Genomic DNA, 27742 nt, shown 5'->3' on the forward strand with positions numbered 1-27742 from the left:
TAGAGATGGGGTTTCACCACGTTGGTCAGGCTGGTTTTGAACTCCTGACCTCAGGAGATCCACCCGCCTGGGACCACAGATGCAAGATACCACATCCAACTAATTTTTTTTCTTTTTTTCTTGAGACAGGTTCTCTTATTCCATCACCCAAACTGGAGTACAGTGGCATGATCTTGGCTCACTGCAGCCTCAACCTCTCGAGTTCTGGTGATCCTCCCACCTCAGCCTCCTGGGTAGCTGGGACTTCAGGTGTGTACCACCATGCCTGGCTAATTTTTTGTAGAGATGGGGTTTTGCCTGTTGCCCAGGCTAGTCTCTAACTCCTGGGCTCAAGTGATCTATCTGCCTCAAAGTGCTGGGATTACAGGTGTTAAGCCAGAGTGCCCAGCCCAGTTAATTTTTTTTCATTATTTGTAGACAGGTCTCCCTATGTTGCTTAAACTCCTGGGCTCAGGGGATCCTCCTACCAACGCCTCCCAAAGTGCTGGCATTATAGGCGTGAGCCAGTGCACCTGGCCCAGATAATTTTTTTTCATTATTTTTAGAGATGGGTCTCCCTATGTTGCCCAGGCTAGTCTCAAACTCCTGGGCTCAAGAGATTCTGCCACCAAGGCCTCCCAAAGTGCTGGGATTACTGGTGTGAGCCGCCACACCTGGCCCCATTTAATTTTTCTGCTTTTTGTAGAGACAGGGTCTGCCTATGTTGTCCAGGCTGGTCTCAAACTCAGTTCAAGGGATCCTCCTGCCTTGGCCTCCCAAAGCACTGGGATTAGATGTGAGCCACCATGACTGGCACATACATAGTAGAAAACTTCAACATCTATATTTCATTAATTGATAGAACAACTACACTGATAATTGTATGGACACAGAAGATTTGAATAATATAGAAAATACCACCCAACAAGAGCCAAATATATATTATTTTCAAGTACACATGACCATATGCTGTGCTATAAAATGAGTCTGAACACATTTAAAAGGATGTGACATGTGGCAAGGTAAAAATCAATACAGGGAGTATGTCTTAAAGTGGCAAATAGGCCAGGCAGGGTGGCTCACGTCTGTATTCTCGGCACTTTGGGAGGTTGAGGCTGGAGAATCACTGGAGCCCAGGAGTTTTGAGACCAGCCTGGGTAACATGGTGAGACCCTATCTCTTAAAAAAAAAAACAAATTAGCTGGGTATGGTGGTGTGCACCTGCAGTCTCAGTTACTTGGGAGGCTGAAGTGGGAGGATAGCTTGAGCCTGGGAGGTCAAGGTCGCTGTGAGCTGAGATCGCACCACTGCACTCCAGCCTGGTCGACAGAGTGAGACCCTGTCTTTAAAAAAAAAAAAAAAAGAAAAAGAAAAGTGGCAAATAAAGGTCTGTTTTATTTTTGGTAACTCAGTATAGTTATTCTAGATGAAGTCAAATCAACAAGATAGCTCGGTTATTTTCAACATATTGGACATCTGGATTTGCTTCATTTCAGAGTTCCATATATCTAGTCTCATGAGCTGTATTACATTGTATTTTCCAAAGATTGGTAATGGAATAATTTTGCCTTGTCCAGGATAAAAGATGTAGTGCTTGGCCAGGCAAGAGTATGTCTGGGTGAGAGCAAACCATACTTAGATGAAAGGGTAAGATTTCTAATAAGAGCAGATGTAGGTATTTGTCTGTGGAAAAATATATTTTATCTTTCAAAAACTCTTTTTACATATGTTTAAAAAGTTACATTTCCATGATTTACATTCTTTCATGAGTTTTAGTGATTAGAAAAAAACCGAACTGAGATAAGTCTATGTAATCAATTTTTACTCTAGCTTCAAGAATAATGATAAGACACTATTATTTCTTCTAATTAAGAGAAACTTAGAATTAAAAAAAATTGTCCTAGAAAGGTAAAATTATACAAAACCACATCTCTCTCTCTCTCCCTCTCTCTCTCCATCCTAATCTGATAGTGAAGAGTTTTAAATAGTTTTCTGATAATAATGTACTATCTATGTAAGCCCAGAGAAAGAAATCCTTGTGCTACAAACACTAATTAGGGTCATAGTAAGAAAGGGGTGAATATATTCATACTTTAATTTGTGAAAAAATCATATTAGTAAAATGATAAACTAGAATGTACACTGCTGCTTAATTTTAAGTAAGTAAAACATTTTCTGGATTTTGAACTTTTCAGGTTCTTTGGATTTATATTATAGCAGCTCGCTCATGATTTACTATAATTCTTCACACACTTTGTAGCATTTAAAGGATTGAAAAGGTTATACTCATGTCTATGTTTCATCAAGAAAAACAGTATATCATCCAAAAGACCAAAGGTAGAATACTGTTGGGTTTACTTTATGGTCCTTTCTTACAGAGACATCTTTTAAAAACGAAAGACCTAAAATGTTCATATTAGTTAATTTATTAGCCTAATTTAGGCAAGAATATTTATCAACCAAGATGAAGAATACAACATCACATTAAGATTGCAGAATGTGTGTTGTGTGTGTATGAGTATTTTTAAGGAAGGCGAGCAGACAAAACAGACAGACATTCTTCCACTCTAGACGGCTCCCTCAGAACTGATAAAACATTCCTAAAGACTGGAGTTGTTTGGACAACATCTGTAATGTCAATTCATAGCCTAATCCATCATCTATACACAGAAGTCAAGTGAGATCCCAAAGGCAAAATTTCCAATTAGTTTTGTCTGGAAAGTTTAGGGCAAAGGTAATAAAATCAAGAATCCTGTGCTGATTCACTGGGAAAACATTTATTTGCCACACTTCTACACTAAGGAACAAAAGCAGTCAGTGGTTAGTCTGGAATGTGATTCATTAGGAATATCTGGGTGATAAACAAACAAAAGAAGATGACAAATCGTTGTTTGTATGACTTGCAAAACCTCTGTTTTCTTTCAGGGGACTTCAGAAACCCTTTTGCAAACACAGAAATTCTCCTCAGAATTTTTTTAATCATTGTTTTTATCATTAGAGTCAAAAAACAAGGTTATAGTCTACAGCAAATAAATCTAGAAGGCTAGAGTGTAAAATATTGATTCCCAATGGGCACTGACAAGTTTAACCAGTGTTTATATTCTTTTTGTAAAGAAGGTCCCAAGTTATGCCTCTGGTCTCTCTTTACAAAATGCAGTAAAGGCTGGGAACAGTGTCTCATGCTTGTAATCCTAACACTTTGGGAGGCCGAGGCAGCAGGATCACTTGAGCCCAGCAGTTCAAGAATAGCACGGACAACACAGTGAAATTCTGTCTCTACTAAGAAAAAATATTAGCCCAGTGTAGTGGCATATGCCTGTAGTCCCAGCTACTTGGGAGGCTGAGATGGGAGGACCACTTGATACCAGGAGTTCAAGATTGCAGTGAGCTATGATCATGTCATTGCACTCCAGCCTGAGCAACAGAGCCAGACCCTGTCTAAAAACAAAAACAAAAACCAAAACAAAAAACCAAAAACCAAAACAAAAAACAAAGAAACAAACTGTCAAAAAGCAGGAACCTGGGCATGCATTAATGTGGATTTCAGTTTTCTAAATCTGTTGGTAAATTACTGTTGGTAACTTCTATCTCATCTCCTTTGTTTAACAAAAAGCCTAATAATGCCAGTTACCTAGGTCATAGGGTAGAAATATGAGATTATACTATAAAAGTGCAAGTATAGGCCAGGCGCGGTGGCTCAAGCCTGTAATCCCAGCACTTTGGGAGGCCGAGACGGGCGGATCACGAGGTCAGGAGATCGAGACCATCCTGGCTAACACGGTGAAACCCCGTCTCTACTAAAAAATACAAAAAACTAGCCGGGCGTGGTGGCGGGCGCCTGTAGTCCCAACTACTCGGGAGGCTGAGGCCGGAGAATGGCGTGAACCCGGGAGGCGGAGCTTGCAGTGAGCTGAGATCCGGCCATTGCACTCCAGCCTGGGCGGCAGAGCGAGACTCCGTCTCAAAAAAAAAAAAAAAAAAAGTGCAAGTATAAAATTGCTGGACAAAACAAAAGAAATATGAACTCTATAGTATTAGTTCATGCTCCAAGTTATAAGGTACTGTCTTTGAAGCTATTTTTATTATGTTGAATTAATCCATATTAAAAGGCATATTTGGCCAGGCGTGGTGGCTCACGCCTGTAATCCCAGCAGTTTGGGAGGCCCAGGCGGGTGGATCACTTGAGGTCAGGAGTTCGAGACCAGCCTGGCCAACATTGTGAAACCCTGCCTCTACTAAAAATACAGATCGCACCATTGCACTCCAGCCTGCGTGACAGAGTGAGTCTCCATCTAAAAAACAAAAGAAAAAGAAAAAGAAAAAGAAAAAAAGGCATGTTTCGCCTTTGTTCTCTAGACCCAAGCAACTTTTGATCACACAGTTGACTGAAGTATTCAGGAGCAATGAACTACATATTTATGAGAGCACTGTTAAAAAAAGGGGGGGGCTAGTATAAATTGTTTAAAATGTATGCCCAACAACAAATGTAAGCTAAACTAAATTTTCTTGTCTTTTGTTTAAGCATACATTAATAAACTTAAGGGCAGGAAGTTACCCAGTCTGTGCATACCCCTTTTCCTTGGCAAAAACCCAGCCCAATGTCCTGAAGACCTTGGTTTCTTCTTTTGATGTGGTGATGCTCAGCAGAGTTAATATATGAGTCATTCCTTAGGGAAAGACAGAGAGAAGAGCTTTCATGCCTTCATCAAACAAAAGGCAAATAGATTTTTTTCTAAGAAGGGTCTGTTGGTCTTCCTGAAACAGCACTGAGTCACTGCATGCTTACAGCCATAGTTATAAGCGTCTGGTATCAAGTCATACCAGAGCCTTAACTTTTGGTAATTTCTTTTTTGTCTTAAAAGGAGGATAGACAAGTGAGCAATAAAGCAATATTCAGAAGTCAAGCTGAATTGATAGGGAAGAAGTTGGCTAACAATTTTTTTTTAAAAGAATGATTCCACTTTATGGTATTAACAACTACTACAATATTTCACTTACTGAAACTATTTCACTATTTTATTTCAACCCATATCAATGCAGTTTTCCAAATAATATTTATTTTCAGCAATAGCCAAGAGTCAAAAAATATCAGAAATGTCTATACCTAAGGAAAAAACAGCTTTTAAAAAGTGCAGAATACTATACAGTACTTCTTCCTTAGGGTGCCATGTACCGAGGAGGTTATAAATATGAAAAAGCAATTAAGACGTCAGATTTTTAAAATGTACATATATATTTTTTGTTTTCATTTTAGTCCTCAATTGACCTGCACTTCAGGGTAAATGTACAATTTTTAACACATATTTTAATAATGAAAGAATCCCAAACTTTAAAGCAGAAACAGGCCTCTGAATCTTACACAGGGGCACATATCTCACAACTTTCTTTGTATCTAATTGATAACAAAGAGTCAAGTTTTTTCTATAAAAATGGTCATATGAAACAAATGGCTCACAGATATCATTCAAAGGATAACTCCTTGATGTTACAGCTTCTAATAAAACCTGATCTATTCTACAATGTAACTGAATAGTTCCCAACTTTTCTACTTCCAAACTGCTTCTAGAAAGTAAAACTCTAACACCTAAAACATGAGAAAATCCAATGGTTAAAATATATGGCAAACAGAAAAATTGTAAAATATATTCAGCCTTCTACTTATAGCTAAATATTTGGGCATCTTTTTAAATTATAAATGATTGTCGATAGTTTTTCTTCTCTTTACAATTCTTTGTCTAGAAGCTGGGCTTGATTGAAAGGGATATAGGGCTTTGTGAAGCCTTTTGCCAGGAAACTGCTCCACCTAGTGTCAAAAATTGTACATCACATTATATAGGAGAGTAAATTGTAGCTGATGGACTCCTTTGCTATTAAGAACAGCCTTTATAAATCCTTAATGTTACATACAGTTTACAAATGGTTCTTTAATCATCTTTTTGTCTGGTAACTTGATGAATCATAATGTACATGCATATAAGGAGCATGTCCAGAATACATTTCTCATAGTCAAGTACCAAAGTTCCTGTTTTTGTTAACCTGGTTAATTACAGAATTATGAATCATATTTCTCTGTTAGTGGGAAATAATTACAAGGTGGCTACGGAAATAACCCCATCACTTCTCCTAATTGTGTACAACATCTACACTTTTTTTTGTTCTTGAGACAGGGTCTCATTCTGTCACCCAGGCTAGACTGCAGTGGCGTGATCATAGCCTCCTTGGCTCAAGCGATTCTCCAATCTTGGCCTCAACCTCCACCTGAGTAGCTGGGACTACAGAAGCATGCCACTACACCTGGCTAATTAAAAAAATTTTTTTTGTAGAGACGGGGTCCCACTAGGTTGCCCAGGCTGGTCTGGTCTTAACTCCTGGCCTCAAGTGATCCTCCTGCCTTGGCCTCCCAAAGTGCTGGGAATACAGGTGCGAGCCATTGCACCTGGCCTATGTTTTTTAGAAATAAATTTTATTGTGCATAATTGAGGCTTACAATATGATGCTATAGTATACATACAGATAACAAAATGGTTATACTATAGTAAAGCAAATTAACATGTCTATCATCTTACATAGCTACTTTTTAAAAATAAGAACAGCTAAAAATCTACTTAACAAAAATCCCTAGTCCATTATAATTTTAGAACTGTGGTACCTTAGATCTTCGGAAATATTCATCCTACACATGACATCTAAACTTAATCCATAAGTTATTTATTCCTCAAAATAGTTGCAATCTTGTAAAATCTGGTATTTAAGAGGAATTGAACATACCAATGGTTACATGAAACTGGAACCAAATCTTCCTGTCATCAGACAGCTCATTTGGAAGAAATTTTTCTGCTTTTCCCTTCATAAAAAGCTTTTTTTTTTACTCTTAATTTTTTTTATACAACTCAAGCATATGCACAACTATATTCTTTTCTAAAGCATCATGTTAAACCTGTTATTTCTTGATCAAGAAGAGAGAAATGATAGTACTTATTTGGCAAATGGGTGAACCAAATACACAGATGTCATACAAAAATCTTTAGAAGACAGCTAGCTCTAATTAAGGCTCCCAGGCTCAAAATGTCTCTTCTGGTGTACTATTGTCATTTAATGAGTTAGAGCAGGGGTTAACAAACTACAAACTGCAGACCAAATCCAGCCTGCTACCTGTTTTTATGAATAAAGTTTTACCGGAAAATGGCCACATTCATTCATTTATGTACTGTCTGTAATTGCTTTCTCATTACAATGACAGATCTGAGTAGTTGCACAGAGACTGGATAGCCCACGATGTGTAAATAGCTACAGATCTGACCCTTTACAGAAAAAGTGAGGCTGGATACAGTGGCTCATGCCTGTAATCCCAGCACTTTGGGAGGCTGAGGTGAGAGGATCTCTTGAGTCCAAGAGTTTAAGAACAGTCTGGGCAACATGGAGAGACCCCGTTTCTACCCCTAAAAAACAAAAAACAGCTAGGTGTAGTGGTGCACACCTGTAGTCCCAGATACTTGGGAGGCTGAGGTGGGAGGATCTCCTGAGCCCAGGAGGTTGGGGCTACAGTGGGCCATATTCATACCACTGTACTCCATGCCACTGTACTCCAGCCTAGGCAACAGAGAGAAACTGTCTCAAAAAAGAAACGAAGATAAAAGAAAATGAAAAAGAGAAAGTATGCTCTCTAGCCCTGGGTTAGACCTTTTTTTTTTTTTTGAGACGGAGTTGTGCTCTTGTTGCCCGGACTGGAGTACTGGGGAGCAGGTCTCAGCTCACTGCAACCACCGCCTCCTGGATTCAAGCGATTCCCCTGCCTCAGCATCTCCCAAGTAGCTGGGATAACAGGTATGTGCCACCATGCCTGGCTAATTTTCATTTTTTTTTTTTTTTGAGATGGAGTTTTGCTCTTGTTGCCTAGGCTGGAGTGCAATGGCACAATCTTGGCACACCGCAACCTCCACCTCCCCCGTTCAAACAATTATCTCGCCTCAGCCTCCCGAGTAGCTGGGATTACAGGCGGCACCCCCCCATCACGCCCAGCTACATTTTTGTATTTTTAGTAGAGACAGGGTTTCACTATGTTGGCCAGGCTGGTCTCAAACTCCTGACCTCAGGTGATCCACCCACCGCAGCCTCCCAAAGTGCTGGGATCACAGGCATAAGCCACCGCACGGGTCTAGATCATTATTAAGGTAGAAATTTTGACTCACAAAAACAGGCTGCATAGAGATGAACCAAAGAGGTCAACAGCAGCTATGTTCTCTTTATGCAAACATTAACTTATTATTCTTACTTGGGATATAATTTCCACTACATGAGAGAATAAATAAGCATTCCTGATCGCTCATGCACCAGATCTTCTAAAAGGAAACCTGAATGTTTGCTAAGACTAAAATAAATCTGTCAATGGATTTTGAGGAATTAATATGCAATAAAAGAGAGCTTAAAAAATGGTATCTTGGAAAAATCTGCCAGCCCCAGAAGCTTCTTTGCACCTAATCTACATATAAACTCAAATAAGGTAAATGAATGAAATTTGTAACTTGCACTACTTGCTAGGCAAAATTTGTTCAAGGCAGATAGCAATGAACAAAAATATGCCTGCATGAGAACTAAAAACAGAGGAAATGCAGTTTACAAATGCTATTAATTTCTAATTTCAAAGTACAATATACCTCACTATAAAGATAAACCAGAGACATAAGCATATTAGTATATGTTGAATAAAATGATTTTAAAAATCACTCATTGTGGGATGGGCGTGGTGGCTCACACCTGTAATCCCAGCACTTTGGGAGGCCGAGGTGGGTGGATTACCTGAGGTCAGGAGGTCGAGGCCAGCCTGGCCAACATGGTGAAACCCCATCTCTACTAAAAATACAAAAATTAGCCGGGTGTGGTGGTGGACACCTGCAATCTCAGCTACTTGGGAGGGTGAGGCAGGAGAATCCCTTGAACCCAGGAGGCAGAGGTTGCAGTGAGCTGAGCTGGCACCACTGCACTCCAGCCTGGGCAGCAAGAGCGAAACTCCATCTCAAAAAAAAAAAAAAAAAACAAAAAAAAACTACTCATTGTGCCTATTTTTTGTTTAAATTTAAGTAAACTGAATGCAAAGAGCATAATGTTTACACAGCAAGAAGCAGATGCACTTTTATTTGCTGGAGAAATAAAATGATGTACTGATATTTAATATAAAACTATTATGCAAATTAAGAAAAACCTATATATAGATTAGGTCATTTTTCATCAACTGTCACAAATAAGACTCAGATGTCAGGAACAGACTGTTTTGCCAATAAAAGAAGTACAGTTATTCTATCTCTCTTCTCATAGGCTTTGCAAAGATTCTATTTTACATTAATACATCTAACATATATTTGTCGAGCACCTATTGAGTACTAGGCTCTGTTCTAGACAGCTGGAATACAACAGTAAGTTAAGTAGAGGTAATGTAAAACCTAGGATGATTTTATTTTCCTCCAGACAAGTTTGCTTCTAGTGGGTAGATGGGCTGGGCCACTTACAATTCTAAGCAGACAATAAGAGTAGGCAGGACATGGTGGTTCATGCCTGTAATCATAGCACCCTGGGAGGTTGACGGGGCTGATCACCTGAAGTCAGGAATTGGAGACCAGCCTGGCCAACATGGTGAAACCCCGCCTCTACTAAGACTGCAAAAACTAGCCAGGTGTGGTGGTGCATTCCTATAATCCCACCTACCTGGGAGGCTGAGACATAAGAATCACTCGAACCCAGGAGGTGGAGGTTGCAGTGAGCTAAGATCACACCACTGCACTCCAGTTTGGGTGACAGAGCGAGACTCTGCCTCAAAAAAAAAAAAAAAAAAAAATTTAAACTTGAGCTTCAGTACCCGTGAAGTTTGACTTTTATCTAGTTCATCACTTCTTTTAAAGTGTGGCTCTTTAGAGTTCAAATTCAAAGCCTGCAGGTTAATCAGGGCCTATCCTTGGTCAGTCTCTCTTTTTTGGGTTTCCTGTATAACCTAGATCTTGGTCTTATAATTCTTTTACTCTCTTCTAACACTATGATATCTTTAAACATATATTAAAAAATTTATCGGCCGGGCGCGGTGGCTCACGCCTGTAATCCCAGCACTTTGGGAGGCCGAGGCGGGCGGATCACAAGGTCAGGAGATCGAGACCATCCTGGCTAACACTGTGAAACCCCGTCTCTACTAAAAATGCAAAAAATTAGCCAGGCGAGGCGGCGGGCGCCTGTAGTCCCAGCTACTCGGGAGGCTGAGGCAGGAGAATGGCGTGAACCCGGGAGGCGGAGCTTGCAGTGAGCCGAGATCGCGCCACTGCACTCCAGCCTGGGCGACTAAGCGAGACTCTGTCTCAAAAAAAAAAAAAAAAAAAAAAAAAAAAAATTTATCAGCTGGCCGTGGTGGCTCACGCCTACAGGCACTTTGGGAGGATGAGGTAGGCGGATCACAAGGTCAGGAGTTCAAGGCCAGCCTGACCAACATGGTGAAACCCCAGCTCTACTAAAAATACAAAAATTAGCTGGGTGGTAGTGGCACGAGCCTGTAATCCCAGCTACTTAGGAAGCTGAGGCAGGAGAATCACTTGAGCATGGGAGGCAGAGGTTATTGTGAGCCAAGATTGTGCCACTGCACTCTAGCCTGGGCGACAGAGTGAGACTCTATCTCAAAAAAAAAAAAAAAAAAGAAAGAAAAAACAAAAAATCGGGGTCTTGCTTTGTTGCCCAGGCTTGTCTTACACTTCTGGCATCAAGTGATCCCCCTGCTTCTCTCTCCCAGTGTGCTGGGATTACAGACATAAGCTGGCCAGAAAGGCAGACTATTAACTGCTGAACTTATTAATGAATGAATGCGAAAAACTATTAAGAAATGCCCTTTTTACTTACATGCGTAAACTCGTTTTAGGCAAGCATAAATACAGGTAAATAACAGAATACGTCTCCTAGCTTAGTAGAGCCATTTGATGGCTTGGTTTTTGGGTGAAGTTGCTCTACACACATATATTTATCCAGAATAGAAACTGCAAATATAATACAGTATATTGGCTGTATTAGCAATGCCACCTAGTGGCAGCCAAACATAGATATATTTTTTAAAAAGTTCTAGAAGAATGGTTCTTAACATTTCAGTCTTTGGAGAATCAGATGAACACTACAGGCTCTTTCTTGCTAGAAAAAAATCTTATTTGCAATGATATATAACAAACATAGTGCTTTGGGAAATTAACAGGCCTCCAGAAACCCACTTTTTAACTATTAAAATTAATAGAACAAACCAAGTAACCCAGTAGCCCAACCAACTCTCCATAATACATGGGCAGAAAAAATTTATTTACTTCCCCTTCATCTCCTCCTTTCTGGTTAGCAACCACTATTCCTGCATAAACAGTATCTTAACTTGTCCCTCTGGGCTAGGTACTTGGTCTCTGCAAATTACTTGATTTACACTTTACTCAAATCAATTTATAAAACGTGATGGTTAGTAATTTTTCCCTGATGATTTTCATTAAATTTAATGATCAAATAAACACTAACTTTTATTTGTGACATTTAAAGAAGTGATGAGGACTTCTAAGACATCTTAATTTCAAGTTATAACCTTTCAGTTATATCTAAAAATATTGCCAGGCATATTGACTCACGCCTGTAATCTCAGCACTTTGGGAGGCTGAGGCGGGTGAATCACCTGAGGCCAGGAGTTCAAGACCAGTTCAAGATTTTGCCAGACCAACATGGCAAAATCCTGTCTCTACTAAAAATACAAAAATTAAGTGGGCGTGGTGGTACACACCTGTAATTCCAGCTACTTGGGAGGCTGAGGCACTAGAATTGCTCAAACCCGGGAGGCGGTGGTTACAGTGAGCCAAGATCACACCACTGCATTCCAGCCTGGGTGTCAGAGCGAGATGTTGTCTCAATAAATAAATTAAAAAATAAATAAATGTAAATGAAATTGTTTACAGATAAACTTAAGATAAATTCTCCATTTTAAAGCCAAACATGCAGGTATCTAATATTTTAGGAAATTTAGTAAGTCTTTTAGGTGACTGGTACACAACCAATTATAATTTACTAAATGATATTTCCAAAAAAGATACCTTCCACACTCTAGGAATCATTCATTCTAAACACAAATTTCAAAAACCTAATTGGGAAATTTTGCCTATTCAGAAAAAAAATTTCATATTTCACTTTTAAGTTATGATTTCCAGTAAAGACAGCCATAATAAATAATGAATTACATTTTTTCTGTCTGTTAAAATTGGTTTCTTTTTCACCACAAACTATTGTCAAAAGGAGGCCCATATTTCTCACCAGACTACTCTCCCAATATGATCATTTATTCTCTTTGTTGAGGGTTAGTTATATGGGTATATGGCAGAGGTGCCTGTTTCATCAGCACAAAACAGAATACGAGAATGTCACATTTCCCTAAGAGAGGATTATGTTAAGCCTGGAAAATGAAAGTAAGTGTAATTAGGACATCCTAAACACAACTGCATTTCCTACATACAAAAGAAAAGAAATAGTGACCAATAAGGATAAAACTCTGTTGATCACTAATCAGCAAGAAAATGGTATAAGCTTAAAAAAATCTAACCAGAGATTATTTGAAATTGCTTCTATTAAGTAAAAACCCAGATCAAAATTTGAAACTTTTGACTCTGCTTTGCTTCTGGTTTATTTTACTCTTTTCTATAATTGCCAAAGTTCACAAGTAGTTTACACTTATTAATTAAAATTTTTACACTTGCTATTGTTTATTGACTAGCTTGGCTCTTGGGAGGACTAAGTGAGATAATTCATTTAAAGTGATGCTCAGAGAGCCTACCACCTAGTAAACATTCAATAAATGTTAGCTGTCTATCAGTCAGGATAGGTTAGATTATGACGTAATAACAAACAACACAAAGATCTCAAACAACAGCTATCACTTATGCTCACATTTCATTGGTCAAAGCAAATAATATGGCTGGAGTTCAGTAAGGCAGGGATGAAAAATCTTCCCATAGGAATGGGTACCACAAAATGGCCACCAAACACGAGTAAAAATAAAAGAACTGACCAGCTAGTATTAACATGAGTATGACAATGATGTTTGCCTTTTTTGCTGTTAGTAGTGCTTAACCTCTTGCAAACTGATTTCCACCCCCACCAGTCAATTAAAAAATAAAGGCCAGTGATAGCTTTTGTTTTCCTTTTGCTTCTCTGCAAATTAAATTTTATGAATGCTCTTTCTTCTTCATTCTCCCTGTTAAACCCAGGAGATCCTAAATGGAAGTCAGGATCAAAAAGGTCTAAGAACTAAAGGTCATTTGGTTAAATGGAAATGGCATATACTAGATCTCTCTTCAAATTTATTTTATATTTAACAGATTTCTCCCCAAGCTTCTAAATATTGAATTTCTTTCCTTCCTTCCTTCCTTTTCTTCTTTCTTTCTATCTCTCTCTTTCCTTCTTTCTTTTTTTTTTTCTGGCAGAGATGGGGTCTCATTATGTTGCCCTGGCAGGTCTTGAACTCCTGGTCTCAAGCAGGGATCCTTCCTTGGCCTCTCAAAGTGCTGAGATTACAGGCATGAGCCACCATGCCCGGCCTTTATTTCTTTTTAAAATATTGCCTTTTTTTTTTTTTTTTTTGAGACGGAATATCGCTCTCGTTGCCCAGGATGGAGTGCAGTGGTGCAATCTTGGCTCACTGCAACCTCCACCTCCCGGGTTCAAGTGATTCTCCTGCCTCAGTCTCCTGAGTAGCTGGGATTACAGGCGCCTGCCACCACGCCCGGCTAATTTCTTGCATTTTTAGTAGAGACTAGTTTCATCATGTTGACCAGGCTGGTCTCAAACTCCTGACTTCAGGTGATCCACCTGCCTCGGCCTCCCAAAGTGCAGAGATTACAGGTGTGAGCCACCGCACCTGGTCAAATATTGGCTTTCCAGACACTATCATCTGAAACAGTGGGTTTTGGGGGACAAAATCCAACAGATTAATGATTTTAAAAAAATAAAAACCTCAGCAAACTTGGAATAGAGAGGTACTTCCTCAACTTGGTAAATAATATCTACAAAAATCTACAGCTAACATCATACTTAAGGGTGAGAAACTAGAGGCTTTCCCATTAAGGTTGGGAACAAGGCAGTATGGCCCTTTCATGACTCCTCTTCAACATTATTTTGAAAACCTAACCAATGCAATAAGACAAGAAAGGAAATAACATGTATACAGATTGGGAAGGTAGAAAAACCGTCTTTGTTCACAGACGACATAATTATCTACACAGAAAATCCTAAGGAATCATCAAAAAAAGTCTTGGAACTATTAAGCAATTACAGCAAGGTTGCAGGATATAAGGTTAGCAAACAACCTTAAACAAGCCAAGTTTTTTCTATATATTAGTAATTAATACTCATGTTCTATCAATAGAGTATATATTAATACTCATGATCTATCAGAAAATAAATATATTTATATATATTTATAAAATAGCATATATATATATAGCAGTTTTTAAAAAAATAATTGCCAAACATGGGAACAAACAAGATATCCTTCAATAAGTGAATGGATACACAAACTGGTGGTACATCCATACAGTGGAATATTATTAAATAGTGATGAAAGGAAATGGGGTATCAAACCAGAAAAAGACAAGGAAAAACCTTAAATGTATATTGCAAAGTGAAAGAGGTCGGTCAGAAAAGGATCATACCCTGTAATTCCAACTATAGTGTCTTGTGGAAAAGGCAAAACTATAGAAACAGTAAAAATATCAGTGGTTGTGAAAGGTTTGGGGGCAGCTGGGGAAATGAAAAAACAGGTGAAGCACAGGGCATTTTTAAGAAAGTGAAACTATTCTGTATGATACTATAGGTATACACATGACATTATGCATTTGTCAAAACCCATAGACCTGTATAACACAAAGAGCAGATCCCATAAACCATAGGTTTTAGTTAACAATGTATCAGTATTGGTTCCTCAATTGTAACAAATAAATTACAGTAATACAAGATGTTAATAATAGAGGAAACTGTGTGGTGGGGAAAGGTGTATGGCAGTGGTCCCCAACCTTTTTGGCACCAGGAACCAGTTTCGTGGAAGACAAGTTTTCCACAGACTTGTGGACGTGGGGGATGGTTTTGGGATGAAACTGTTCCACCTCAGATTATCAGGCATTAGATTCTCATAAGGAGCATGCAACCTAGATCCCTCGTATGCTCAGTTCACAATAAGGTTCAAGCTCCTACGAGAATCCGATGCTGCTGCTGATCTAACAGGAGGTAGAGCTCAGGCAGTAATTTGAGTGATAGGGAGTGGCTGCAAATACAGATGAAACTTCACTTGCTTGCCAGCCCACTGGCTCACCTACTGCTGTGTGGCCTGGTTCCTAACAGGCCAGGGACAAGTACCGGTTTTTGGCCCAGGGACTAGGGACCCTTGGTGAATTGGAACCCTCTGTCTTTTCTGCTCACTTTTTCTGTAAACCTAAAACTACACTAAACAATAAAGCCTATTATTATTATCATTATTTTTGTTTTTGAGACATGGTCTCGCTCTGTTTCCCAGGCTAAAGTGCAGTGGTGCAATAATAGTTCACTGTGACCTTGAGCTTCTGAGCTCAAGCAATCCTCCATCCTTAGCCTCCCAAGGAGCTAGGAAAACAGGCACATGCTACCACACCCAGTTAATTTATTTATCTTTTGTTTATTTATGTGTTTTTTAGAAACGGGGTCTTGCTAGGTCTGGTCTTGAACCCATGGTCTCAAGCAATCCTCCTGCCTTGGCCTCCCAAAGCACTGGAAGCATAGGAATGAGCCACTGTGCCCAGCTCTAATAATTTTTTGTTTTGTTTTGTTTTGTTTTGTAAGCATTCTTAGTCCTTTATAAATTTCCCTTCTCTTTCCATTCAACCACGGGCACCAGCAACCCACCTGGATAAAGTGAAGATCTCATTTAACTTGCAGCACAATTACAGTATACCTTTAAATTTCTCTTTTCACATACTTATAATTAATATGTATTAAATGTGAACAAGTGAACATATAACTGTTTTCTATACAGTTAATGGCATCAAAACCTACCCAGTCACTCAAGTAAAAAACCAATAACTACACAGAAAAATGTTGCAAGATCTCATTTATAGAGATAGAGATGGGAGGAGACGTAGATCAAAGGATACAAAGTAGCCAATATACAGTTGGAATAAGTCAAAAGATCCAATGTACTCTACATACACTATGAGGACTATAGTTAATAACAATGTATTGTATTCAAAGTTTTTGCTAAACTAGTAAATTATAGCTGCTCTTGCCACAGGGAGTTAAAAATGTAAAAACGGTAACTACATGAGATAAAGAATATGTTAATTTTTTCCACAATAGTAATCATTTTACTATATATATTTATATCTTATAACATCATGTTATATACCTTAAATACACATGAAATATATTAAAACAAAACAAAAGGAAATCCAAGAGTTATCTTTCATTCCTTCTTCCTCCATAATAACCTACCACACTCTTGATTGTACTTCTAAAATTTCTCTCAGATTTGTCCTTTTTCATCTCAAACGTTATTGCCATTCTGAGCAATCTTTTAAAACATCAAAGATCTATACCATATTTTGTCTTCATTTTGCTTGACTTCTCTCTACAAATTCTTTTTATAAATACTCCTTGCTATTCATTCGAATTTCCTATTACCTCCTGAGAAGCTTGTGTCTCTCATAAGGATTATCCTAACTGTTCCTCTTCTCTCCCACCTCCAATCTATCTTCCATACTATAGCCAGGATTATATATTCATAAATTGCAGATCTGGCTGTTTTACATATACTTAATTTTAGGGCATTTAAGAGAATTTTTTTTTTTTTTTTTTTGAGACAAGGTCTCACTTTGCCACCCAGTTTGGAGTGCGTGCTGCAATCCTAGCTCACTGCAGCCCCTATCTCCTGGGCTCAAGCGATCCTCTCGCTTCAGCCTCCTGAGTAGCTGAGACTAACAGTCCTGTGCCACCACACCTAATTTTTGCATTTTTTGTAGAGATGTGTTGCCCAGGCTGGACTCAAACTCCTAGGCTCAAGTGATCAGCCCGCCTTGGCTTCGCAAAATGCTGGAATTACAGGCATGAGTCATAATTTGAATCTCTTTTGACATTCAGCAGAATCTGCTATCTGGGTTGCTTTTCAGAGGCTTCCAAATTAACTAAATGCTGCAAATGAGTTTCTTAATCTGGTTTTCCCAAGGAATATGAGGACAGGTCTAGACACCAACAGAAAAGTATCCTGTAACCTGTAATTCCTTCTTTTCCTCTCTCCCTCAACCTCTACTAGTGAATGTAGTGTTATTCTACTATGAATGCAGTTATTAGAAAAACAGTGATATGGGTTAATTCCCTAGGATTGATGTCCCTGTTTGAGTTAAATCACCAAGCAAACATGAACATAATTCTAAAGTTCCAAGTTTTAAACTCCCATAAACTTGGAGAAATGATATAGATTAATTCCCAAAGCATTCGTCAGATCATTAATTCAGTACCCTTCTGAGGCAGGCAGACAATCATTCCTTAATACTTATCCTAGCTGCTTCAGAAATGAATTCATTATAGCACAGAGATTGCAAGTGCTTGTAGTGACGGATTTTATTCAGCAATGGGTACTGCTTGACACCCTTTCACCTGTTTTTCCCCAATGAAGATCAAACTGCTTTCAAATATGGAAGTGTTTTCAATTTATTATCTAGGGACAGGAACAGCGTGAACAACCAAGGTACATGGGGCACGAAATTTAATGAGGCACTTACTCATCCATTCTGTATCTGCATTACCCTGAAAGTGCCTATTTATATTTTGTGCCCTCAGTATCTAACTCAACCTCTCCCTAGTTCTAGCTCTGACATTATTCCAGTATATTTGTGAATGTTCAAAGGAAAATTGATCTTCATTCTCTCTTATTTCAACTAGTAAAAGAATATTATTCAGAAGGGGCACTTTGTTTTTTTTTTTGAGACAGAGTCTCGCTCTGCTACCCAGGCTGGAGTGCAGTGGTGCGATCTTGGCTCACTGCAAGCTCCGCCTCCCGGGTTCACGCCATTCTCCTGCCTCAGCCTCCCGAGTAGCTGGGACTACAGGTACCCGCCACCACGTCCAGTTAATTTTTTGTATTTTTAGTAGAGACAGGGTTTCACCGTGTTAGCCAGGATGGTCTCGACCTCCTGACCTCATGATCCGCCCGCTTCAGCCTCCCAAAGTGCTGGGATTACAGGTGTGAGCCACCGCGCCCAGCCTAGAAGGGGCACTTTTTATACTTTGGTTCAAAGGGCTTAAGAAAGCATTTAGTTCTACATGTTAATACTCCATCAATTACATTCAATAAGAATACCAAAATAAATATCCAAGTGTGTATATGATGTTAGAGGATGTAAGGGAAGACATCATTTCTCACATGGAATTTTGTATATTTAAATGGACTTCATTTATTAAAATAACAATTGCTTAAGCAATTAAATCTAGAAGGAAAAGAAAAACCTTCCAGGCTAAACTAATTTAAATAAACAACCTTATCTGCTTAACTGGGGTTTTCTCTTTACTTTTTAAATACTAACCCCAAAGGAAAAACAAAACAGAACTCTAAGTCAAACTTAAAGCACTGATTGGAGGTCAGAATGCTTACAAAACACAAAGGTAATTAAAACAAATCTTAGAATTTTTACTTCTGAAGTAAAAGCACAAATAAAAAGATAGGAAATCTCATTTTTGCTTATTAAAATAAAATTATTCTTACCAGGTAAAGCAGAAAGGTGTGCAGCCCTGTTCCAAGCCCAACAGAAGACAAAATTCCTAAGCCTATCCAGTAGGCATACAAAAGAAACTGTTTCTCTATACGTTGCACATACTGAAAAAAAGGGATGAGGTGAAAAACGTGAATTCTCTATACAGAAATGCGGTATTTATAAACTATCATCAAAATTAAATAAACCAACTAAAATAAGTTTCAAATAGGAAAAAACAAATACAATTAAAAACCCTCAGGCCTAATTTGTTTAATATACAATGGCAAAGATGACAAAAAGATTCATCTAACTGGAATAAAGGTCTTATTTCTAAACCTTTAATAAAAGCTTTGTCTCTAAACCTTTAAAGTCCTACTATTTACAGGACACAGGAAAAAGCAAATTATGAATAAGATAATTTGAGGATATTTTAGATATATTTAAAATAAACGCTTTTAGAACTATAAAAACTTCTCTGTGATTGGCAGTAAACTGTTTTCAAATACCATTCTAGAGCCATTTCTGTGACTGGCAGTAAACTGCTTTAAAATACCATTCTAGAACCATTTCCTGTTAAAATACATTAATGTTTTGCTATTTTAACAAAAGAGGTTAACAAAGCATTCCATTTTCCCATCAATAATGTTGTACTTGTAGATTACAGGCAAATGAACCTGTCTTTTTATACAAATAAAATGTAATCATCAACTTTGGATGAGAGGCCTCCCTATTTGGATGGGTCACAAAAATATGTTAGAGAAAATAAGAAAACTTTGGCAGTGATTAACGGATTCATGCTGCTGTAACGGAAAACCTTCAGGAAAGTTACATTTAAGTCTTTGAAGGTAGGGCCAGGCAGAGTGGCCTGTAATCCCAGCATTTTTGGAGGCCAAGGCAGGCAGATCACCTGAGGTCAGGAGTTTGAGACCAGCCTGGCCTACATGGTGAAACCCCATCTCTACGAAAGTACAAAAAAAATTAGCTGGGTGTGGTGGCGGGCGCCTGTAATCCCAGCTACTTGGGAGGCTATGGCAGGAGAATCGCTTGAACCCAGGAGGCAGAGGTTGCAGTGAGCTTATATCGCGCCTCTGCGCTCCAGCCTGGGTGACAGAGCGAGACTCTGTCTTAAAAAAAAAAAAAATCTTTGAAGGTAAAAGGAATCACATACACCAAATATAAATGCTCAGCAGCCATAAAACATCACAAGAATATTTTTAAAAGTAAAACGTTTGAGATACTAGTTACGAGATAATGTTGAGGGTAGAAACTCTATAAAACCCACATTCATCCCATTTGAAACTGGGATTAGAGAATTAGAATGTACAAGACTAGAAACAGAACTGCTTGACCTCTCACCTGTTGATGCGCTCCTTCAACATAATACGTAGCTATAAGCACAGCAAGCAGCAGTAAAAAAGACACCACAATGCTTTGACGATGCCATAATCTTAAAAACAAATAAAAAAAAGAAGTATCTCACAGTCTCACTTTCAGCATTCATCATTCTCAAAACAATTTCTTGCTGAAGCAGTTAGGTTACCTAGCTCAGCCTGGCTGAGCTCTTTTCCTTAAACATCATGGCCTCTTGAGGAACAGAAGGGGGTCAAGGGAAGACACATAGGCAGAGAACCCAAGTTCTTGTCATAAACCCATTGTAGCCTTTTCCTTACCCAAAGCCTGATCTTACTAAACCTCAACTTATAATATGGAGAAGCATTATAGTATAATAGAAAGAGCACTGGCCTTCAAGTCAGAGGACCTGGGTCAGAGACCCTTCATGTTGCACTTTGGGCCAGACACTTAACCAATCTGATTGTTTCTTGTTTTTAAAATCTTTATTTACTTATTTTTATTTATTTTTTTGAGACAGAGTCTCACTCTGTTGCCCAGGCTGGAGTGCAGTGGTGTGACCTCAGCTCACTGCAAGCTCTGCCTCCTGGGTTCAAGCTATTCTCCTACCTCAGCCTCCCAAGTTGCTAGAACTACAGGTACGCACCACCATGCCCAGATAATTTTTGTATTTTTAGTAGAGACGGGGTTTCACTATGCTGGCTAGGCTGGTCTCGAACTCCTGTCTTAGTGATCCACCTGCTTTGGCCCCTCAAAGTGCTAGGATTACAGCCGTGAGACACCACGCCCGGCCTTTGTTTCTTTTTTTCAGAGACAGGGTCTTGCTCTGTCACCCAGGCTGGAGTGCAGTGGCGTGATCTTGGCTCACTTCAACCTCCTGGGTTCAAATGATTCTCCTGCCTCAGCCTCCTGAGTAGCTGGGATTACAGGCGTGCACTACCACGATGGGCTAACTTTTTTTCTTTTTTTTTTTTTTGAGACAGTCTCGCTCTGTTGCCCAGGCTGGAGTGCAGTGGTGCGATCTCAGTTCACTGCCACCTCTGCCTCCCACATTCAAGTGATCCTCCTGCCTCAGCCTCCTGAGTAGCTGGGACTACAGGCACATGCCACCATGCCTGGCTAATTTTTGTATTTTTAGTAGAGATGGGATTTCACCATGTTGGCCAGGCTGGTCTCGAACTACTGACCTCAGGTGATCCACCCACCTCGGCCTCCCAAAGTGCTGGGATTACAGGCATGAGCCACCACTCCTGGCCTAAAATGTTTATAATGATATACTTGTTTTACCTTCTTTATGGAGTTGCCCTAAGGATCAAAATCAGCTGAAAATGTTACAAAATACTTTATAAACTCTTAGTACAATAAAAATGTTAAGATAATAGTACAGATAATAACTTGGAAGGGCATGCAAGAAGATAAGGCATGTAAAAGTTCAACTTGTTCTTTATGGTACTTGGAACAGGGCTTACAAGTGCTAAATTTAAAGACAGAACACATTTCCATGGCAGAGTCCTTTTTCATTGGCTCAAACTATCAGTAAAACTGCCACGTATGCTGAACCTTGTCCTGCTAAAGAATCAGTGTATCTAAATTACACAGGCCTGATTTCTCCTGACGGTAAAATCAGGAGAGAAAATAAAAATCGTATTTTTCAGCGCTCTCCATTGCAGATTCAACATGAAAACACAGTAGAAAACTGTGATAATCCAGTAAGCAAACAGCAAATAGCAATGTCTTTCCCTAATCTATTTTTCTTCAACATAAAGAAGGAAGAATAAATATATTCCTATGGTAATATTCTAAAGGTAATTAATCTATTTTGATGCAGTAGAGGGCAGAAAGTAAAAGATTACTGATGATTTTTTAAATGAGTAAATGAGGTGTATGCAAAAGGCAGTGGGAGAAGACCCTTTACTTTGAGGTCCATTCCTTCAAGATTACAAGGATTTCCAGAGAAAAATACTGCAAGGTAATCAGTGGCTGTCTCCACAGGACAATATTCTGCCTTTCTTCCCGCTCCCGCCTCTTCTTTTCGTTCACTGAAGAGGGGTCTGAAAAGCAATAGTGCAGAGATTAAAACAGAATTTCTAACATTTATGCTTATTCTCTTCAATCACTTTAGATGAAAAGAGTTTTGTTTATTTCCCAAATAACAACTAACAGCAAGCCCTAGAGTCTTATGAAATGGCAACTGGTAGTACCTATAATCTCAGCACTTTGGGAGGCTGAGGAGGGAGGATCACTTGAGGTCAGTAGTTCAAGACCAGCCTGGCTAACATGGTGAAACTCCGTCTCTACTAATAATACAAAAATTAGCAGGGCATGGTGGTATGCGCCTGTAATCCCAGCTACTAGGGAATCTGAAGCACAAGAATCCCTTGAACCTGGGAGGCAGAGGTTGCAGCGAACTGAGAGTGTGCCACTGCAGATCAGCCTGGGTGACAGAATGAGACTCTGGTCTCAAAAAAAAAAAAAAAAAAAAAAAGCCACTAGTCCAAACTCAGCATGGAAAGGAGATAAATGACAGTAGTTCCCCCTTATCTACAGTTTCAGTAACACATGGTCAACTATGGTCTGAAAATATCACATGGAAAATTCTGAAAATAAGCAATTCATAAGTTTTATTGTTTTAAATTTATTTTTATTTTTTTTAAGAGACAGGGTCTCCATTCTTTTGCCCAGGCTGGAATGCAGTGGCATAATCACAGCTCACTTTAATCTCCAACTCCTGGGGTCAAGTGATCCTCCCACCTCAGCCTCCCAAGTAGCTACGACTACAGGTGTGTACCACCACACTCAGCTAATATTTTTGGTTTTTGTGGAGACGCAGTCTCACTACTTTGCCTGGGCTCATCTGAAACTCCTAGCCTCAAATGATCCTCCCACTTTGGCCTCCCAAAGTGCTGGAATTACAGGTGTGAGCTACTGCAGCCAAGCCCCTAAGTTTTACATTGTATCTGTTCTGAGTAGTGTAATAAAATCTCACCAGTCCTGCTCCATCCAGCCCAAGACCTGATAACATCCCTTTATTTAGTACATCCGCGCTGTATATGTTACCCCATTACTATATACAGAACAACACAGTGTTTTTCCTATATCCACTAGGGGTCATGAAATGTATCCCTCATGGATAAGGGGGGCTACTATATTATAGTTGCCATTTCTTAAGGAGTGTTACCTAGAGAATAACTGAGGCAAAACCAACTCCCTGCCTTGATAAACATCAGAACCTTCTGTAGAGGATGTCCTAAAGAAATGGTACTGAAAATTCCAGCAGTTGAATTTGGGATAGAGCTATAGATTTGGGGAAAATTAATGAAATAAGTCTAAACTGGTCCACCTTCTATGAAGGGCATTCTATCAACCTAGGATCATATTACAGAACAAAGTGGTTTAAATCACAAAATGCTGAGGCAAACTAGTTGGTTCTAAACCTGGCTCTGCCTTCTACTAGTAATTTGATCTTGGGCAAGTTAGTTAATACTTTTGTGTCTCAGTTTTCTCTTCTGTAAAATGGGGATCACAATAGTACTTGTGTACACAAAGTACACAAAAGTACTGAAAATAGTACTTTTCAGGATCATTGTAAGGATTAAATGAGATCATATATGTAAAGTTCTCAGAAGAGTTTAACACTTAGTAAGTGTCCCATTAAGGTTAGCTATTAATTGTCACCATCCATTGAAATTACAAAATGCTTTTTTTTTATGAGACAGGATCTCATTCTGTTGCCCAGGCTGGGGTGCAGTGGCAGCACGATCTTGGTTCACTGCAACCTCCACCTTCCTGGTTAAAGCCGTTCTCCTGCCTGAGCTTCCCGAGTAGCTGGGATCACAGGCATCTGCCACCACGCCCGGCTAGTTTTTTTGGTATTTTCAGTAGAGATGAGGTTTCACCATGTTGGCCAGGCTGGTTTCAAACTCCTGACCTCAAGTGATCCGCCCATCTTGGTCTCCCAAAGTGCTGGGATTACAGGTGTGAGCCACCATGCCTGGCACAAAATGCATATACACTGTAAATTGGTAATTCCATTTCTAGGAATGATTAGGTATAAGGTGAAATGACTTGTACAACTTTATTCACCGCAGCATTATTTGTACCAGCAAAAAATAATCAATAAGTTATATATTACCAATAGAGGACAGAAGAGTGATTAAAGTATGGCACACTCATTAAATGGAAAGAAAAACTAAGCAGCCATAATAAAGAATATATATATATATATTTTTGAGACAGGGTCTTGCTCTGTCGCCCAGCCTGGAGTGCAGTGGTGTGATCACAGCTCACTGCAGCCTTGTGGGCTCAAGCGATCCTCTCACCTTAGTCTTTCCAGTAGCTAGCTAGAACTTCAGGTGCATACGATCACATCCAGCAAATTTTTAAAATATTTTGTAGAGATGAGGTTTCCCTGTGTTGCCCTGGCTGGTGTCAAACTCCTGGGCTCAAGAGATCCTCCCGCCTTGGCCTCCCAAAGTGTTGGGATTACAGGCGTGAATCACCACGCCCAGCCTAAGAATAAGTTTTTCATGTACAGTTATAGCACAATCTCTAAAATGTTAAGTAAAAAATACATGGTACAAAAGAGTAAGTGTGACCTGCTAATGTTAATTTTAAATTCCAACGGGGTGAGCAGTAGAGGAAGAATATACAAACATATGTGCTCACTAAAAGGAAAGAAAAAAATAGCACACAAAAGCTCCTAATGGGAAGACACTATGATGTATGCAATGCCCATCTCGGAATCCTGAAACTCTTGGTGAAATTGCCAAGTTTACTGATAACCAAAGTAACCCAAAAGGCAGATCAGTGCTGCAAAATGTCGTCCGCAAGGCAATACGGTGATTAAAACAAACAAATGAGGCTGGGTGCAGTAGCTCATGCCTGTAATCCCAGCACTTTGGGAGGCCAAGGCGGGTGGACCACCTGAGGTCAGGAGTTCAAGACCACCCTGGCCAACATGGTGAAACACCATCTCTACTAAAAATACAAAAATTGGCTGGGCGTGGTGGCACATGCCTTTAATTCCAGTTACTCGGGAGGCTGAGGCAGGAGAATTGCTTGAACCTGGGAGGCAGAGGTTGCAGTGAGCCGAGATCGCGCCATTGCACTCCAGCCTGGTGACAGAGCAAGACTCTGTCTCAAAAAAACAAATGAACAAATGAAAACTACTATTTCAGATAGCTTGCACTTCCTCTAAAAGAGGAGAATTGCTGTGAAAATACTGCCACACTAGAGTATTATTTGCAATGTGTTTGAGATGTCAAACAATTCAAAAGCTAAAAAAACAACAGCATGATTACTAGAAAAGAAAAACTTTTCTTTCATTTTCCTTTAAATGCATGAAGGAAGGTTTCTACTTAAATCATCCATATTAATAAAGGTCATCATTTTCAGGGTAACTGTATAAACAGGATTCAAATACACTGAAATTTACCACAAATTCCAATCTGGCTAAAATACAAGTTTATTCATCTCAAACTATAATTTTAAAATAAATTTTTAAATGATATTCACATTCTAACTTTTTTGATAACGGTATACTTAAGAACAGTGTAGTAAGTTTATAATCTACTTCTAGAATTACAAAATAGCACAATAAAATTGAGCACTGAGCAAAGCCAAATAAACACTGACCATACCATAAGATTAACAAGTAATCTTGCACCTGGAACACTGTTTATGTGATTGTAGCCAGGCTGCTTCTGCCATCACTGTGAAAAATCACCTTACAGGCCCTGACTGACCCATAATTTAATTTACTAAGAAGAAATTAATATAAGATTAAAAATACAAGAAGTAATATATCTCTATTTTATTCCAATGAAAACTATATCATTTAAACCCATAGCACTCCTCCCTCCAAACCATCAAAATTTACCTGTGAAATTTCCATTATGTTGTTCCTTGTTCATTGCTACACGTCTCTGGTCACAATTTTTTCCATTCTCTGCCATTTCATAGATCAGTAACTCTTGAGGAGCTAATACAGCAAAATAAAATCCAGCAATACGTTACAAACTTCTGCTGTGTAGCCATGACTGAATAAAACTGAATACAGGAATAACATCACAGTAATAACCCACATGATATGTATGATGTGTTTACACTTTTTTTCTTTTATAACCAAACTTTGAACAATTTATATAGATATTCCAATACAAATAGTAAAAATATAAAAGCCATATAGTTGTAAAACTTTTCCTAGTAGTTATTTCAGGGATTTTCCAGATTGAAATTTGGAGGTAATTTGTCCACAGAAGGAGGATATCAAGCACTAGCACCTCCAAATGTTAACACACTAGAAGGTCTAACATCTTTCTAATTTACAATTTAATATCATACTACTATGTACTCAGAATTAATCTTATCATTTTTACCTTTTTACCATTTTCTTTCATATTTCCTTTAACATTATTATATATAAATAGAATATACTACGAAAGATGCTGCAAATGTTGATACATAAATCTAAGATCACAGACCAGTTTTATTTAGGAAACAATTCTACTGAATAAAATGATATGGGCAAAAAAAAATTTTTTTTTGAAATGTTTAAGATAGTTAAATGTACTTTATTTATAACATGCTTCATACTACAGATATCAGTGCTTCTACTTTAAATCACTGTAATACAACACATAAAAACCAGATTGCCTATGATTGTATCATTCTGCAGGTGTTAGTAAAGCAAAACTTTCACTCAAAAAGTACATCACTTCAATAAAAGGCTAAAATGCTCAATAAAAGGCTAAAATGCTGAGTCCTTAACACAGTATTAAAACTTGCCCAGGCCGGGCGTGGTGGCTCAAGCCTGTAATCCCAGCACTTTGGGAGGCCGAGACGGGCGGATCACGAGGTCAGGAGATCGAGACCATCCTGGCTAATATGGTGAAACCCCGTCTCTACTAAAAATACAAAAAACTAGCCGGGCGAGGTGGTGGGTGCCTGTAGTCCCAGCTACTCGGGAGGCTGAGGCAGGAGAATGGCGTAAACCCGGGAGGCGGAGCTTGCAGTGAGCTGAGATCCGGCCACTGCACTCCAGCCTGGGCGACAAAGCGAGACTCCTCCGTCTCAAAAAAAAAAAGAAAAAAAAAAAAAAAAAAAAAAAAACTTGCCCAGACACTTATAAAAAGACAACTGGGGCCAGGTGCGGTGGCTCATGCCTATAATCCTAGCGTTTTGGGAGACCAAGGTGGGGTGATCACTTGAGGTCAGGAGTTTGAGGCCAGTCTGGGCTACACAGTGAAATCCCATCTCTATATACGATAAATAAAATAGCCAGGAGTGATGACCCATGCCTGTAGTTCTAGTTGCTCAGGAGGCTGAGGTGGGAGGATTGCTTGGGCTCAGGGGTTCAAGGCTACAGTGAGGTATGACTGTGCCACTGCATTACAGCCTGGGCAAGAGGGAGACCCTGCTTAAAAAAAAAAAAAAAAGAAAAAAGAAAGTGAAAATAAATACAACCCACAGGGGAAAGTATTCACAAATCACATACATTTCATAAAATGCATGTACCTGGACTGCAAACTCTTACAACTCAGTAATAAAAAGCAAATAATCCAATTAATAAACAGAGAGGAGCTGCGCAGGTATTTCTCCAAAGATAAAACAAATTGTTAATAAGTACATAAAAAGATGTCTAACATCTTCAGCCATCAAGG

General features: G+C 39.0%; 1 protein-coding gene and 1 long non-coding RNA gene across 12 annotated transcripts in view; both read right to left on the reverse strand.

Moving 5' to 3' along the window:
• The window catches only part of VMP1 (vacuole membrane protein 1), a 138987-nt gene that overhangs the window by 89138 nt on the left and 22107 nt on the right, over positions 1-27742 (reverse strand). For 5 of the 11 annotated variants that reach the window (XM_077969095.1, XM_015119970.3, XM_077969101.1 and 2 more), the window contains 4 exon segments: positions 25960-26061; positions 21997-22132; positions 20088-20178; positions 18743-18853 (listed from right to left, as the gene is read on the reverse strand). In XM_077969095.1, coding sequence (XP_077825221.1) covers positions 18743-18853; positions 20088-20178; positions 21997-22132; positions 25960-26035 — 414 coding nt within the window. In that variant the 5' untranslated portion in view covers positions 26036-26061. 11 annotated transcript variants of the gene reach the window in all.
• Positions 9470-10666, reverse strand: LOC144335519 (uncharacterized). Its single transcript, XR_013406429.1, has 2 exons — positions 10375-10666; positions 9470-10059 (listed from the first exon to the last, which is right to left on the reverse strand). It is a non-coding gene; the product is annotated as an uncharacterized LOC144335519 (long non-coding RNA).

Source organism: Macaca mulatta, chromosome 16 (assembly GCF_049350105.2).
Source record: "Macaca mulatta isolate MMU2019108-1 chromosome 16, T2T-MMU8v2.0, whole genome shotgun sequence".
NCBI lineage: Eukaryota > Metazoa > Chordata > Mammalia > Primates > Cercopithecidae > Macaca > Macaca mulatta.